The sequence below is a fragment of the Bubalus kerabau genome, chromosome 12 (genome assembly GCF_029407905.1).
Source record: "Bubalus kerabau isolate K-KA32 ecotype Philippines breed swamp buffalo chromosome 12, PCC_UOA_SB_1v2, whole genome shotgun sequence".
NCBI classification, from domain to species: Eukaryota; Metazoa; Chordata; class Mammalia; order Artiodactyla; family Bovidae; genus Bubalus; species Bubalus kerabau.
This window is the reverse complement of record NC_073635.1, coordinates 22,377,180-22,390,892: the sequence shown is the minus strand read 5'-3', so window position 1 is coordinate 22,390,892 and position 13,713 is coordinate 22,377,180. Positions and strand designations below refer to the sequence as shown.

Sequence of the window (13,713 nt, the reverse complement as noted above, 5' to 3'; positions counted from 1 at the left end):
GTGCTATCGGGAACAGGCCTGCCCACCCCAACCCCTGACACCATCAGGAAGAAGAGCCTGCACAGAGTGTGCCGTGTTCTGGCTGCCTCAGGCTCTGATCTGCTTCAAGTAAAAAATTCTTACACACCTGCCTAAGAACTGAATCCTGGGTGCGTCTAGCCTGACATAGTTCGGCTCTTGGAATTTCTTTTGTTCTTGCCTTTAAGTAACATGTAAGGCTCCTTACTCACTTCCCTGGATGGAAGCAAAACAAAACCCTAAACAGCTGAACAACCAGTTCACTCAAAATAGATCATCTCAAAAGAAAGGCTGAGGAGATAGAAATCGAGGGCGGTAAGGAGACTGGGCAAGAACAATGCCATTTTATTCTCACTGAGTTTGGACAATCTCATTGTAGTTTCACTTACTCACTATTGAAAAAATGGGTGTAATTGACTCTTTTAGATCTTTGATAATGATTTCTAGAAATGTATGCATTCATCTTAATAAAATATCTTTACATGGACTAGCTCAAGTGATGAAACAAACTTGTTATAAAATAATTGTATCTGAGAGATTTCCTTCCCACAGAAGCCTTTTAGGGCTGGAATTCTGGTAGCTCTGTTTATAAAACGAGCTGCTTGGTGGTCAGAGCTCCGTCAGGTCTACGGGATGGGTGTGAACGTTGTCCTAACTGTCTGTCACCCTGTGTCTCCACCCAGCACAGTCTGGTCTGTCGTGAAGACTGTCTTTAGGAAGGACGGCCCCTTGGGCTTCTACCATGGACTCTCAAGTACTTTACTTCGAGAAGTACCAGGCTACTTCTTCTTTTTTGGTGGCTATGAACTAAGCCGGTCATTTTTTGCCTCGGGGAGATCGAAAGACGAATTAGGTAAGCCTGTTGGTGAGGACCACAGGTGGGTTTGAAGCGTTGGCTTCCTGGTGGTGGTTCAGTTCAGTTCAGTCGCTTAGTTGTGTCCAACTCTTTGCGACCCCATGAACCACAGCACGCCAGGCCTCCCTGTCCATCACCAACTCCCGGAGTCCACCCAAACCCATGTCCATCAAGTCGGTGATGCCATCCAACCATCTCATCCTCTGTCATCCCCGTCTCCTCCTGCCCTCAATCTTTCCCAGCATCAGGGTCTTTTCAAATGAGTCAGCTCTTCACATCAGGTGGCCAAAGTATCCGGGTGGTGGTGGTTGCTATGGAATCTGTGCACGGCGCCCCCTTGTGGCGGGTCCACCTGGCCCCTCTGGATGCCAGGGAGTAACCGTGGTGGCAGGTGGTAGCTAGCACCTTCCTCCCACCTAGGTAATTTCCTCAAGGCAGGGACTGGAGCAAGACTTCCCAAACTTATTTTACTGGAATACCATTTGTGCATTATCTCCAGGTCCATTTTAAGGAAGATTGCAGACATCATTTTTCCTGGGGGAAATCACCTGTAAAGAATCTCTGAATAAGCTTAAACTTAGTAATAAATCTTGATAGTGTTTTTTTTTCCCCCCAAAGATTTTTTTGGATTTGGACCATTTTTTTTTTTTAAGTCTTTATTGAATTTGTTACAACATTGCTTGTTTTGTGTTTTGGGTTTTTTTGGCTGTGCAGCGTGTGAGATCTTATCTTTCTGAACCAGGGATCAAAGCCATGCCCCTCTGCAATGGGAGGTGAAATCTTAACCACCAGACCACCAGGGAAGTCCCCTTGCTAGATAATATTTTGAGAGCAATGAGAAGGGTCCTTCCTTCTCATTTATCCTCATTAGTGGCTTGACCCAATGCTTGGCTTGTGGGTGATTACATTTTTTTCTTAAACACCTCCATTCAGTGTTTTGGACTTGTTCTGAGGATCGTCGTGCTCCCAGGCTTAACTGTCATGTTTAATAAGATAACTTTAGATTTTCACGGTAAAGGGAGAATCAGGGCTGTAGAGTATTAATATGTTAAAATACTTGAGAAAGTTGAAAAAAGATGCAGCCTGTGTTTCTGTGGCCTCTGTTCTTACTCCTCGTGGCAGGGTGTTGCCATGCTGCTGATGCCTGCTGGTTCTGGCGGGGGTTGGGGGGCAGGCCTCTGGAGGACAGGGCAGGAGGGCCACAGTGACCAGCGTAAATCTGACCCTCACTGGAGCTGCCCCTGGTCCTGGCATGAGGGATGCCCCCAGGCTGTCACAAGGACCCTGTGCTCTTAGATCGTTGCCCCAGAGAACTGTGCTCCGCAGCTTCCGTGTTGGTAACTGCACCCACCTGCAGTCACGGCTGCACTGACCTCTGGAAATGTCACATCACCTGTGCTCGAGACAAAATACCATTTGTGCCTTTTCTCCTCTAGGCCCTGTCCCTTTGATGTTAAGTGGTGGATTTGGTGGAATCTGCCTGTGGCTTGCTGTTTACCCAGTGGATTGTATCAAATCCAGGATTCAAGTTCTTTCCATGTCTGGAAAACAGGCGGGATTTATTGGAACCTTTATAAGCATCGTGAAAAATGAAGGTGAGTCTGCCATTGGCCGAACCAGAGGTGGTGTGTACAGAGAGCGGTCATTTCGCTGCTAGTCTTGTTGAGGTTGATCACATGGATAATGGCTCTATTTCCCCACCTCATAACCTTTTCTAACTGTGTATATAACCCACACTTGTGGATTTGTTTTCAAACCCCTTTCTTTAGGTTCTTTCATTATTCTCAAGAATGTTTAAAGTTCCTGACTCCTAACCTCTAGGCCAGGATTTTTTTTCTAAATAGCCTGGAGGGGATTTTTAAAGTATATACTTTTGTCTAAGAGGACGGATGTTTCTAAGTTAGCACCACTTGGTTTAAGCAATATTATCAGAAGCTGAGCTCTAATGGAATCGCTAAGACATTTCAAACAGTGTGCATCCTTAATGCTAAGACTTCTGGAATGAGAAAGGCACTAAGCCGTTTTGGAAGGTTATTTGTTATCAGGTTTTGGTTATACAGGAGGATAAAGACTTTTTAAAGTAGCGGTTGTGTAAAGTCGATTTTATGCTACTAGTGAGTAAAGACCTGTCCTTCTAGCATTCACTGTGCATCTTAAAACTTGGCACACGCACATCTCTTGAGAGTGAGTACGGTAAAGATGCAAAAACTGATTTAACCCCAGATAGAGCACAAGACATCTGTTACTAATAGTAACCCCTTTTGTTTATTTATTTGGCTGCACTGGGTCTCAGTTGCAGCATGTGAGATCCTCAGTCTTCATTGCGACATGCAGTATCTTTAGTTTCGGCATGTGGGATTTAGTTCTCTGACCAGGGATCAAACCTGGGCCCCCTGCTAATGGGAGCGAGGAGTCTTAGCCACTAGACCACCAGGGAAGTTCCCAGTAACCCCTTTTCAATTTGCATCACACTTCATAGTTTTACAAAGTACTCACACCTTCTTTATCTGATTGGATCTTCAAAACTGCCTTGGGCAGTACTGATACTAGAAACCTCCCTGGTCAGATTTCTGACCTCATCCACATTCTTGCTCCTGGCCCACTGCCTCATGGTCCTCGCCCCCACGTGAAGCTGCAGAGCCGCTGCCGTCTGTGACTCTGGTTGCCTTCTGTCGGCCCATGTGGCCCCGCTCTGCCACATCCGTCTACTAGGAGTTAACAGGCACGGGATTGGTGAATGTTTGCCAGCTTTACTGGGAGACCTGCCCTTGCCCTTGTTTCCACTAGACTGGTTCCATTAGCCCAGGGAAACCTGCTCCATAACTGTTGGGTTTTAGCTCTATTGTCTGGATTTGTAAGTGTAAAAATATCCATGCTGTGCGGGTTGGTGGGATATCTGCAAGAAGAGGGGGGAAGGATCTCAGTCTTTGATCACCCTTTTGTCTTCTAGGAGTACCGGCCTTATATTCTGGACTGAAACCTACCTTGATTCGCGCGTTCCCTGCCAATGGGGCCCTCTTCTTGGCCTATGAATACAGCAGGAAGTTGATGATGAACCAGTTCGAAGCATACTGAAGTGTTGCAGTGAACCTCGATCCAAGTGCAGGCATTTGAGGACTGCAGTTCATCTCAGGGTTTCAAAGAGTACAAGACCAATGTGGAGTTATTTTGATTTCATGCAAATTACTTTTTTTTTTTTTTGTCTTCCATTCTTCTACCTTAAACTTTATAGAAGAGCCTCTATTTTATAGCATATAATTTCTGCCCATAATTGTATTGAAATAAAAAAGTTGCTGCTCTTGTCCATGGTGGGACATGCAGGGTAGGTGGGCTGCTGGTCTGAGATATACCTAATATGGAGGGCTGAGTAGAACTATATCAAGGGCTTTTGCATAAACCTGTATGTGTCCATGCAGTTTAGATGGTTATGTGTTGTGAGTGAAGCACAGTGTAGTTCCATGTTTTATCTCAGATTGCAACAGAAAAAAACAAACCCTGAGGTAACCATGTTTCATGAGGATGGTTATAAATGCGTAATCCATTCTAGATGTAAGGTCTCTTTTTTAAAAAAAAAATCTGCGTAGCACGTACACTATACTAAGTGGGTACAGTTTTTAAAACGTTTTCCTGTGGTGCTTGAAAACTTAAGATGTCCTTTTAGATTTTTAAAAAGGAGAATGTACCCGCATACAGGTGTGGCTTTCACGTTCTCGACTGACGTTTCAGAGGAAGCATGCTGGATTCTCCTAGGATGCTCCTCTGTGGAAACAGTGCCAATCATCTTCCAAGTAGGACCACATTCTGCGCCCCGACATAGGGCTGGGTGTGGCCTGGAGCCTTTGAGAAGCAGCCCGGGGCTGGCTCCGCCTCCCTCCTCTCCCAAGGGACTCCCCTCTGCTGGGCTTGAGCTAGAGGAAGGGGATGAGAGGACGGCGCCGCCGCCGCCACTGCAGCGGTGCTCGGTGAAGCTGGTGGCTGACAGCTTCCCTGAGCTGCTTTCTGCCTCTGGGTCCTGGCCTGGGTGGGGTTCCAGGGATTCTATTGGACTTTCTATCCGTTTGGGGCCACGCCCTCCTTTGCCTCCGCCAATCAGAAGCCCTTCCAGGGAGCCGACTGCGGAAGCCCAGAGAGGCCCTGGCTCTGCTTCAGGGGGTAGGATGGTCCTGGGCCAAGCGCTCTCCTCTCAAACATTCTTAGGACTTGCCCTCTCCGTGAGGGGTGTTAGGTGAGCTGGGCTGAATTTTTGTCTCAGGATCCCTCACTCCTGGTCAGGCTTTTCCAGCATGAGAGCCTTTTGACGTGGGCCTCTGGCCGTCGTGAATTTCAGCGACGTGGTCTCTGGGGTGTGACTTGATCAATGAAACAAGTCATTTTATTAAACTATGCCGTTTGTCTGCACTACTCACAAACCCTAGTTTTTTGGGTTTCTACAGACGTGGGAGGGTCAGCTATTCTCTGTCCTCTGGTGTAAGGGAGCTGCGCCGTCCCGGTCCCAGGACCACCCAGGGCTCTGATAAAAAGGTCTTAATCGGCCTCAGCTGCTGATGTGTTGTTAGTAACAGTCCTCAGCCGTATGTCTATCCCTGGCGAAACCTCTAGTTTCTGCAAGCTTTTTGTTCTCCCTGAAGCCTCGGTGGTGACTCTAGCCACCTGCCGGAAGCCAGGAGGTCAGGAAGGCAGGATGCTCAGCGTTGTGCCCAATGGGTTCGTGTTATGCCTGGTCTTGAAAAGCATTTGCCTTTTCTTGAAAAGCATTTTTCTACCTACCTTTTCTCCATATTTAAATGGTCAGTAGCTACTGAGTAGTGCTTCATCTAGACAGGCCTGGACTGAAGCCAAAATAACAAACGGGACTGGTTCCCCCAGGAAGAGGCTTCCTCCAGAGCCCACTGGCAGTACTACTTCTCCTGTGTTGTCCTGCAAAGATGTAACTGAATTTCTTCAACAGAAACCGTCTGAGGCAAGTTAAGAGTGAATGGGAGTAAGGATTGGGAACTTAAGTCAGAATTGTTTTTGTTTGTTTCATTCTATTCGCTTAACTCATGGTTCAGTATTTAGGTACAATTTGCACCATTTTAGGTGTGTACTCCAGACAAAAATATAGTAGCTTGAAATACTGTGTTTAAAGAAATTCTTGAGTTCTGTCGTTAAATTATTTGCCTAATAGGTGACTATATGATTTAAGTACATACATGCAAAGAACCAACTGTCAGGAATGCTTGAGTCATGTATGGTGATATTTCAAGGTGGTGGTTTTATTGCAATTAGCATTGTTCTTTGTCAACAAAATTCCTGATGTAAAACAACTACTGATAACATGGATTTTTATCTGTACACTGCAGTGATGAAACTTGGTCCAAAAAAGTTACTTTCCCTCCACCAGGCTGTGGATGTGATGTGATTGATTTGCCCGGATGCCATGCTATTTTTTAAAATAAACTTCTCCATACAAGTTTGGATAGTTCTATTCCAGGTCAGTAAATTCTTTTTGGCCACACCGCGCAGCTCGTTGGCTTTTAGTTTCCTGACCAGGGATTGAACATGCATCCCTTGCATTGGAAGCGTGGAGTCCAAACACTGGACTGCCAGGGAAGTCCCTCCAGGTCAGTAAATCCTATTCAAGAAAACCAGTATCGTTCTGATATTCTATAAATTTCTCAAGTTGTTTAACAAACTACTCTCACTGGATTCTAGAAAAGCAGGCCTGCAGGTGGCTGTGAGCAAGTTCTCTTTATGAGCAAAAGCAGTGTTAGGTGACCGCTCATAGTTGCCAGAAATTTTGATGCACTTTGGAAGGTTAGGGAAGAAAAACCCCCAACTGTAATCTCTATTTCAAGACTCAAGATTCTGAAAAATAGGGGTTTCCCAACCTTTGCCAGTATTAAAGCTAGATCTTACTCTCCTCACTTTTTACCTCATCCACCTAAGCCTGCCAGCTGATCTTGCTGATCTTCCTCCACAGATGACGGCTGCAGGAATTTCAAAGGAAATAACCTGTCCTGACACATTTCTGTAACCCAAACTACAGGGAATAGTGGAGACATAATGTAGGAGGAATTTGAAAGCTTTTTCCTCCAAGATCGTTTCCTCCAAGGGGGCAGGGCATTGGGGGGAGGGAGAGGGAAGGATGATCATTTTTCTTGCTGGGCAGCTGCAGTGGCAGCTGGGACCCTTTGTGGGCTGTTTTTTGGGGAAAAGAAGCACCTGCAGGGCCTTCCATGCCACCACATGGCAGCTCGGACAGTCTCCTCCCATCTCTGCTCGGTTGGCACCCACCAGCCCTCCTCTGTAAACTGATGGTCTGCTGCTGCTAAGTCGCTTCAGTCGTGTCCAACTCTGTGCGACCCCATAGACGGCAGCCCACTAGGCTCCTCCGTCCCTGGGATTCTCCAGGCAAGAACACTGGAGTGGGTTGCCATTTCCTTCTCCAATGCGTGAAAGTGAAAAGTGAAAGTGAAGTCGCTCAGTCGTGCCCGACTCTTAGTGACCCCATGGACTGCAGCCCACCAGGCTCCTCCGTCCATGGGATTTTCCAGGCAAGAGTACTGGAGTGGGGTGCCATCACCTTCTCCAAAACTGATGGTCTCGTCTCCCTCAAATACTGACTGGGGCTGCCAGCCTGATGGTCAGTGTGCTCTTCCAACACTGCTTCATCGGAGTGGTCTGCCCCAGCCCCCCAGACCTGATTTGTGGCTCAGATGGTAAAGAATCTGCCTTCAATCCCCTGGAGGAAGGCATGGCAACCCACTCCAGTATTCCTGCCTAAGAATCCCCATGGACAGAGGAACCTGGCAGGGGTTGCAAAAAGGGGTTGACTTTTTGCATCCATGAGGCCGCAAAAAGTCGGACGTGACTGACAAACACTTTCACGCTTTTAGCAGTGTCAGATTTTTCAGGAATGGGTATTCTGTGTTTTAGCAGAGGCACAGGTGCTCACGAGTGCTCCCTTTCATCTCCTGATAAATTCAACCAGGGCTAGATTGTTGAGAGCCTTGCCAATAAAAGGAAAATTGCTCAGATAATAAAGCCAACGTAGAACTGCTTTCAAGAACAATTATGACAGTGAAGGCACTTAGAATAAAATAGCACCTGGTACATTGGCAGGACTGAGGCTGAAGCGGAAGCTCCAATTCTTTGGCCACCTGATGGGAAGAGCTGACTCACTGGAAAAGGCCCTGATGCTGGGAGGGATTGGGGGCAGGAGGAGAAGGGGACGACAGAGGATGAGATGGTTGGATGTCATCACCGGCTCAAGGGACATGAGTTTGAGTGAACTCCGGGAGTTGGTGATGAACAGGGAGGCCTGGCGTGCTGTGGTTCATGGGGTTGCAAAGAGTCGGACACGACTGAGCAACTGAACTGAACCAAAGAGAAAATAGTGATTTCCTGTGGACACAGGGTTAACCTGTGTCTCTAATGAAAACTTGACCTTACTTCGAAGTTCTCCAAGCTTGGGTGAAGCTGGTTGGGGGCGGGGGTGGTGGATTTTAAAATCTGGATTGCTCTAGGCAAACATTCCCTTTGACTTCTGTAATGATGGACAAAAGCAGAGGTTACTGAAGATTCTTTTACCCTCCCCCGATACCCTGTGTATAATTAAAGGAAGCTTGCTGAGTTCTGTGCGGTGCTTGGAGTAAAAAAAAAAAGCCCATGTTGGGGGTGGGAGGCTGCTGGTGTGAACATGTTTCTGGATTTTAAAATTGTTTTTACTGCCATTCTGATCGTTGTTAATAGTTTGTAAGTCAAATAGAGGGAAGAAATTACCTTCATTTCTTCCCTCTATTTGACTTACAATTCTTACCTTCTAACATCTGAAGTTACAGATGTAAAACAAAGCAGGGAATAAATACTTACCCAGAAATATATAAGTAAATGAAACAAACCCACAGTATTAGGGAAAACTGCAGTCTTTAAATCTTATTTTGGTAGGAAAGTTTTATTTGTAAGTTCTTAAAAGTGATAACTAATGTTCTGTGTACTGTTTCAAACTTAATATAGACAAAAACTCTGTGTGATGTATAGTCCTTCCAAAAAAAAATACTGCCATTGACATTCTCCCTTGTATATATTTAATAGATTTCTCAAGAACATATGTACATGTATATAAATATAAGCATATCAGCAAGGACATAGGTTTAAAAGATATATGTAGCAAGGATTGGGAAGAACATGATTCTAGCCTAGAAGGGGAACTATACTTAATCAGATACCAGGAACAACTTAAATGTCATCAAAATATACCTCGACTGCAAACTGTGGACTGTAAGCTTTCCATGCTTTTATTTTATGGGGATTATCCAATTCACTTCTTGAAAGATAAAGCCTAGAATAGAAAAAAAATTTTTTTTTACATTTTATTTTAGGGCTAACAGAAAAGCCATGCTGTGGGGCACCCTTGTTTTAAAGCCTCGCTGGCTACCATCAGTCTCAGTTCCTCTGCATCTAGTTAGCTTTCTAAGCTCAACTCTCTATTAAGAGAGAAAAATATCATAACCTTGAATAACAGCGTGCCACTGATTCTTTTAATATTGCCTTTGGAATTAACATCTGTATTTAATAAATTGCTGTGTGACAAATCAGACTGGATGTGTATTAAAACCCAGTATAAACAAGTGTCTTTTTCAATTATGAAGTGGGCATTTTGGATGAATTAAGTCTTGTAGTACAAACAGCTTCACCCAGTAGTATGGAAATCTAAATGTTAAATCTTGAGGAACTATATAAAAGTGAGAAAAAGTGATGGAACTTGTTGCCTCTCATACAGCTATGGTGTTTTAAAGGAAAAAACTGTCCCTCAGCAAGAACCGCTTTGCAGAAGTAGCACCAAGTGAAATTCCACCTAGATGTCAATTCTGAGGGATTTTGCTCATGTTATGAGTCAAAGTTTTCCATCTGTAAACATCCAGGGGGGCTTCCCTGGTGGCTCAGTAGTAAAGAATCTGCCGGCCAGTGCAGGAGACTTGGCCAGCCAGGAAATTTAACATTTAGATTTCCTTACTACTGGGTGAAGCTGTTTGTATTACGAGACTTAATTCATCCAAAATGCCCACTTCATAATTTAAAAGACACTTCGATCCCTGGGTTGGGAAGATTCCCTGGAGAAGGGAATGGCAACCCACTCCAGTATTCGTGCCTAGAGAATTCCATGGACAGTCCATGGGGTTGCAAAAAGTTAGACACAACTGATCACAAGCACATCCAAGGGGAAAAAAATCTGGTAAAGTTCCGTCACATCTAAAGTTCATTCTGTCTCAATCCACTAAGTGTGTGTGTGCGTTGTAGGTATATTGTTGCCTTCCTGGAACTTGAGGTGGGACGAGAGGGCATCCACGTTTGAAGAAAAGGCTAGAATTGTATGTCAGGAGAACTATCAACTCAGGCCATATATAATCACAACCACTTCTTCAAAACTCCTGTACGATTTTTTGTATATTGTTTTTCCCTGGATGGGATGGGATGGTGATACCAATCTCAAACTTTCAGCACCACAGGACAAGAGAAGTGGGGAACTTCTAGATGTAGGAATGAGGTTCAGATATGATAGAGGTTCTTTGGCATAATCTTCAAATCAATAGATTATCCAATTTATAGTTATTAGAACACTTTTTATGGGAGACTATTCATAATTTTTTTTAAGCTGTCTTCATCAGTACTTACTGTGGATTATAACTTCTGCCGTAAATATAGAAGTGTAAAATAGAAGTGTCAGCCAGCTTTTAAACCAGCCGAAGCCTCCCTGGGTGATGCCTTACTGTGGCGTAGAATGTGGTATTGATTGGTCATCAGTAAGTCAGCGTGTACTGGGGACCTGCCATATCTGAGGTGCTAAACACACTCATATTGAACTTCAGGGGAAGGACTTGTTACCAGTCAAGATCTGGTTACAGGATGTTTTATAACACAGTCCTACGGCATGGGTCTTGAGGATAATGCAACAGTGGATCTCAAGAATAGCCATATTTTTAAAACAACCAGATCACAATAAATAAGGCAGTGAAAACAGGGACTCAAAAGAACTTTTTGTTGGTATCTATAAATTGGGTTTGGGTAATTAGCAAAAGACTTGTCAGGGACTTCCCTGGTGGCCCAGTGGTTAAGAACCTGCCTTAAAATGCAGATTCGATCTCTGGTCGGGGAACTAAGATCCCACATGCCACGGAGCAGTCCCACAGGTTGGCAGCTAAGCCTGTGTGCCACAATTAAGACCCAACACAGCCAAGTAAAATAACTTTAAAATAAAGGCTTGTCATTATCCCTTACGTAGTCATTGGAGACTAAGCTGTTTCTACTGGATTATGCCATGGTCATACCTGTTATTTCGTATAAAAGACATATGGAACCAGAAGAAGAATGCACAGTTTTCGTAGTATTTAGGAAGAGCCTAAAAAGACATGGTTTTAAACAACGATTAGTTCTTGGTATCCACGTAACTGTGAAAAATAGTCATTCCAGAGGGATTAAAATTCCTTCCTTTATTCATTTGTGTTCATCAAATAGTTGTAGTTATTCAAATGCAGCACTTTTAGTCAACATTATATTCAAGACACCTAGGAGGAGACTTTAAGAGATTACCGTTCCTTTCTCTTGCCATTTCCAGCAAAATTTTCAAGGAAATGTATTTTCTCTATGATAGATATTTATAAATTTAGACACTGGTATTTTAATCAGGTTTGGATAGCGCTAAACAGAATCTACTAAGGACTATGCCAATTTCTGCCCCAGTGTATCATCCATTTTTACAAAGAACAGCTACATTAGATAATTAACCACTATCGATAATGATGATAGAAATAGCTAAAATTTCCAAAAGGACTTTCATCTCATGGGCCTGAAAATCACAAAGGCCAGATAAAACCAACATCCCCACATTAGCGCTTCTGCTTAGAGACCACTGATTAAGAGAACTCAGACTGGCTCCATTACTCGAGGGGAACTTTCCAGGTCACCTGCTTCAACACATTTACCACTTCAAACTTAGTAAGTTCTCCCCAACAGGGAGCAAGCAGGGGATGAAGGAGATAAGCTTTAAACTGAGCAACACAGTTATCCGTTGGCAGTTCTGGTTGATGATGATATAGGAAAATGAACTAGCAATTGAGGCTTAGAAGTTTACTATGTACAGAATACTGCCACATAATCAAGACATTTGCTAATTGGTCAACATAATTATACCCTCATGATAATGTACTGACAACGGCAGACATTATATTTCATAAATATTGGATTAAATATACTATTTTAAATGAATTATACCTCAATTACGAGGAAAGCAAAACCTCCCTCCCTCTAAAGTATTTTATAAGTTATGGGGAGAAATGTGTTTCAAAGATACAAAGCAAAAATATGATCACTGCTATGTAGTAAGACATACATTGTTTTGTTTTTAACATCCTGGTTTTTGTATTTTTTTCTTACTCGAAAATGAACACATGCAAATTGTATAGAATTTAGAAAGCAAGGGAAAAGGGTTTCCTTACATATTTTCTTATTTTAAAAAATTCTTTATAGTAATCTGACTTGTTTTCTTCCCCTCCCCGACTTGGGGTTGACATTGCCTGTCATCTTGCTTATTGGGAATTATAGCCAAGGAGATCCCAAATCAGAAGCATTCACAAGACTAGATGAGATGAACAGCATAGGTTGTTCTTAATTACTCACCGAAGAAGAGAAAAATTTCACTTTGACCTCATCATACAGAGGTGGGCACTTAGAGAGCAAGAGTATTACTCTGTCTGTTTCAGCATCATGAAATATCTGGATGAACACATAGAATTCAGAATTATCAACCTGATAATGAGCCAACAGTGAAGTTCATGTTCGCTTATTGCAGCTTCTAATATTTAATCAAGTACTCTTGGTCTCATAGCTCAGTGACTACATGTATAAATATTAATCTTTAAAGTTTCAATACTGTTGTTTACATTTTTAATAGGCCAATGTGATTGAAGGTTATGGGGCAGCACTGTTGAAAAGTACGGTATCCGGTTTTCCATTAGACTTCAACTAAGTTAACATTACTGCTGAATGTCTATCATCTGCTTTTCAAATACTGAGAATACATTAGAAGTTCAGTTTTAAAGCTAGTATGCACATTCAAAAAGCAATGCCTAATGGGTCACATTTTACAAAAGATGTATTTGCTGATGGGATTATTGGTCTTGTCTGTAGCAGACAGCTGGATGGAAGGACCAAGGATAGGCCAAGTTTCTGGAATGAACGACTTGGATGCTATACTATTTCTTTGTTCCTGATACACCCTTGGGTGAGGGTGGCACCCACAGGGGGAAAGGTCTGTGCTTGGTCCTGTGAAAAAAAAATACAAAAGGAGGTGCAGACTCTGATGATGCTTCCGGGAGTTAAGCACGCAAGGAACAATAGCAGAATGGCAGGTAATCATGTGTCAAGCTGGATTATAAAGACTGAGGGTGCCATTATGGGCTCAGGGAGGTTAACAGGAGGTGAAGAATGAGAGCGCCTCCCTGAGGAGGCGGACGCTGAGCTGGGCACAGAAGGATGTGTGTTGGTGAAGAGGAGCACCGAGGCAGGATCAAGATGGTGGAGGAGGAGGGTGCCCAGCTCACTGGCCCCCACAGACACACCAAAACTACAACTACCTATGGGACGACTCTATGAATGACCTGAAGACTAGCAGGACAACTCTGCTACAACTGAGGATATGAAGACAAAACCACGCTGAGACAGGATGGTAGAGATGGGTGGTCTTAGCAGACCCGTACGCCCAGCTTGACTACTACCCACAAGTGGGAGGGGGCTCACCAACGTGGAAGTTCTCCCAGTGGAAAGGAGGGGTTCGAGCCCCTCTCATCAGGCACCCCAGC

At 43.9% G+C, this 13,713-nt stretch overlaps 2 protein-coding genes across 38 annotated transcripts in view; one reads left to right on the top strand and one right to left on the bottom strand.

The window, feature by feature from the left end:
• SLC25A15 (solute carrier family 25 member 15) overlaps nucleotides 1–6,326 on the top strand; it is a 32,356-nt gene extending 26,030 nt beyond the window's left edge. For all 3 annotated transcript variants that reach the window (XM_055542299.1, XM_055542300.1, XM_055542301.1), the window contains exons 5-7: nucleotides 702–871; nucleotides 2,311–2,469; nucleotides 3,825–6,326. In XM_055542299.1, coding sequence (XP_055398274.1) covers nucleotides 702–871; nucleotides 2,311–2,469; nucleotides 3,825–3,949 — 454 coding nt within the window. In that variant the 3' untranslated portion in view covers nucleotides 3,950–6,326. The remainder of the gene's footprint in view (nucleotides 1–701; nucleotides 872–2,310; nucleotides 2,470–3,824) is intronic.
• Nucleotides 6,327–8,920: 2,594 nt separating this feature from the next.
• Nucleotides 8,921–13,713, bottom strand: part of LOC129624399 (phosphatidylinositol 3,4,5-trisphosphate 3-phosphatase TPTE2-like) — a 60,696-nt gene continuing 55,903 nt past the window's right edge. For all 35 annotated transcript variants that reach the window (XM_055542259.1, XM_055542261.1, XM_055542267.1 and 32 more), the window contains 3 exons: nucleotides 12,533–12,628; nucleotides 11,185–11,255; nucleotides 8,921–9,197 (listed from right to left, as the gene is read on the bottom strand). In XM_055542259.1, coding sequence (XP_055398234.1) covers nucleotides 9,095–9,197; nucleotides 11,185–11,255; nucleotides 12,533–12,628 — 270 coding nt within the window. In that variant the 3' untranslated portion in view covers nucleotides 8,921–9,094. The remainder of the gene's footprint in view (nucleotides 9,198–11,184; nucleotides 11,256–12,532; nucleotides 12,629–13,713) is intronic.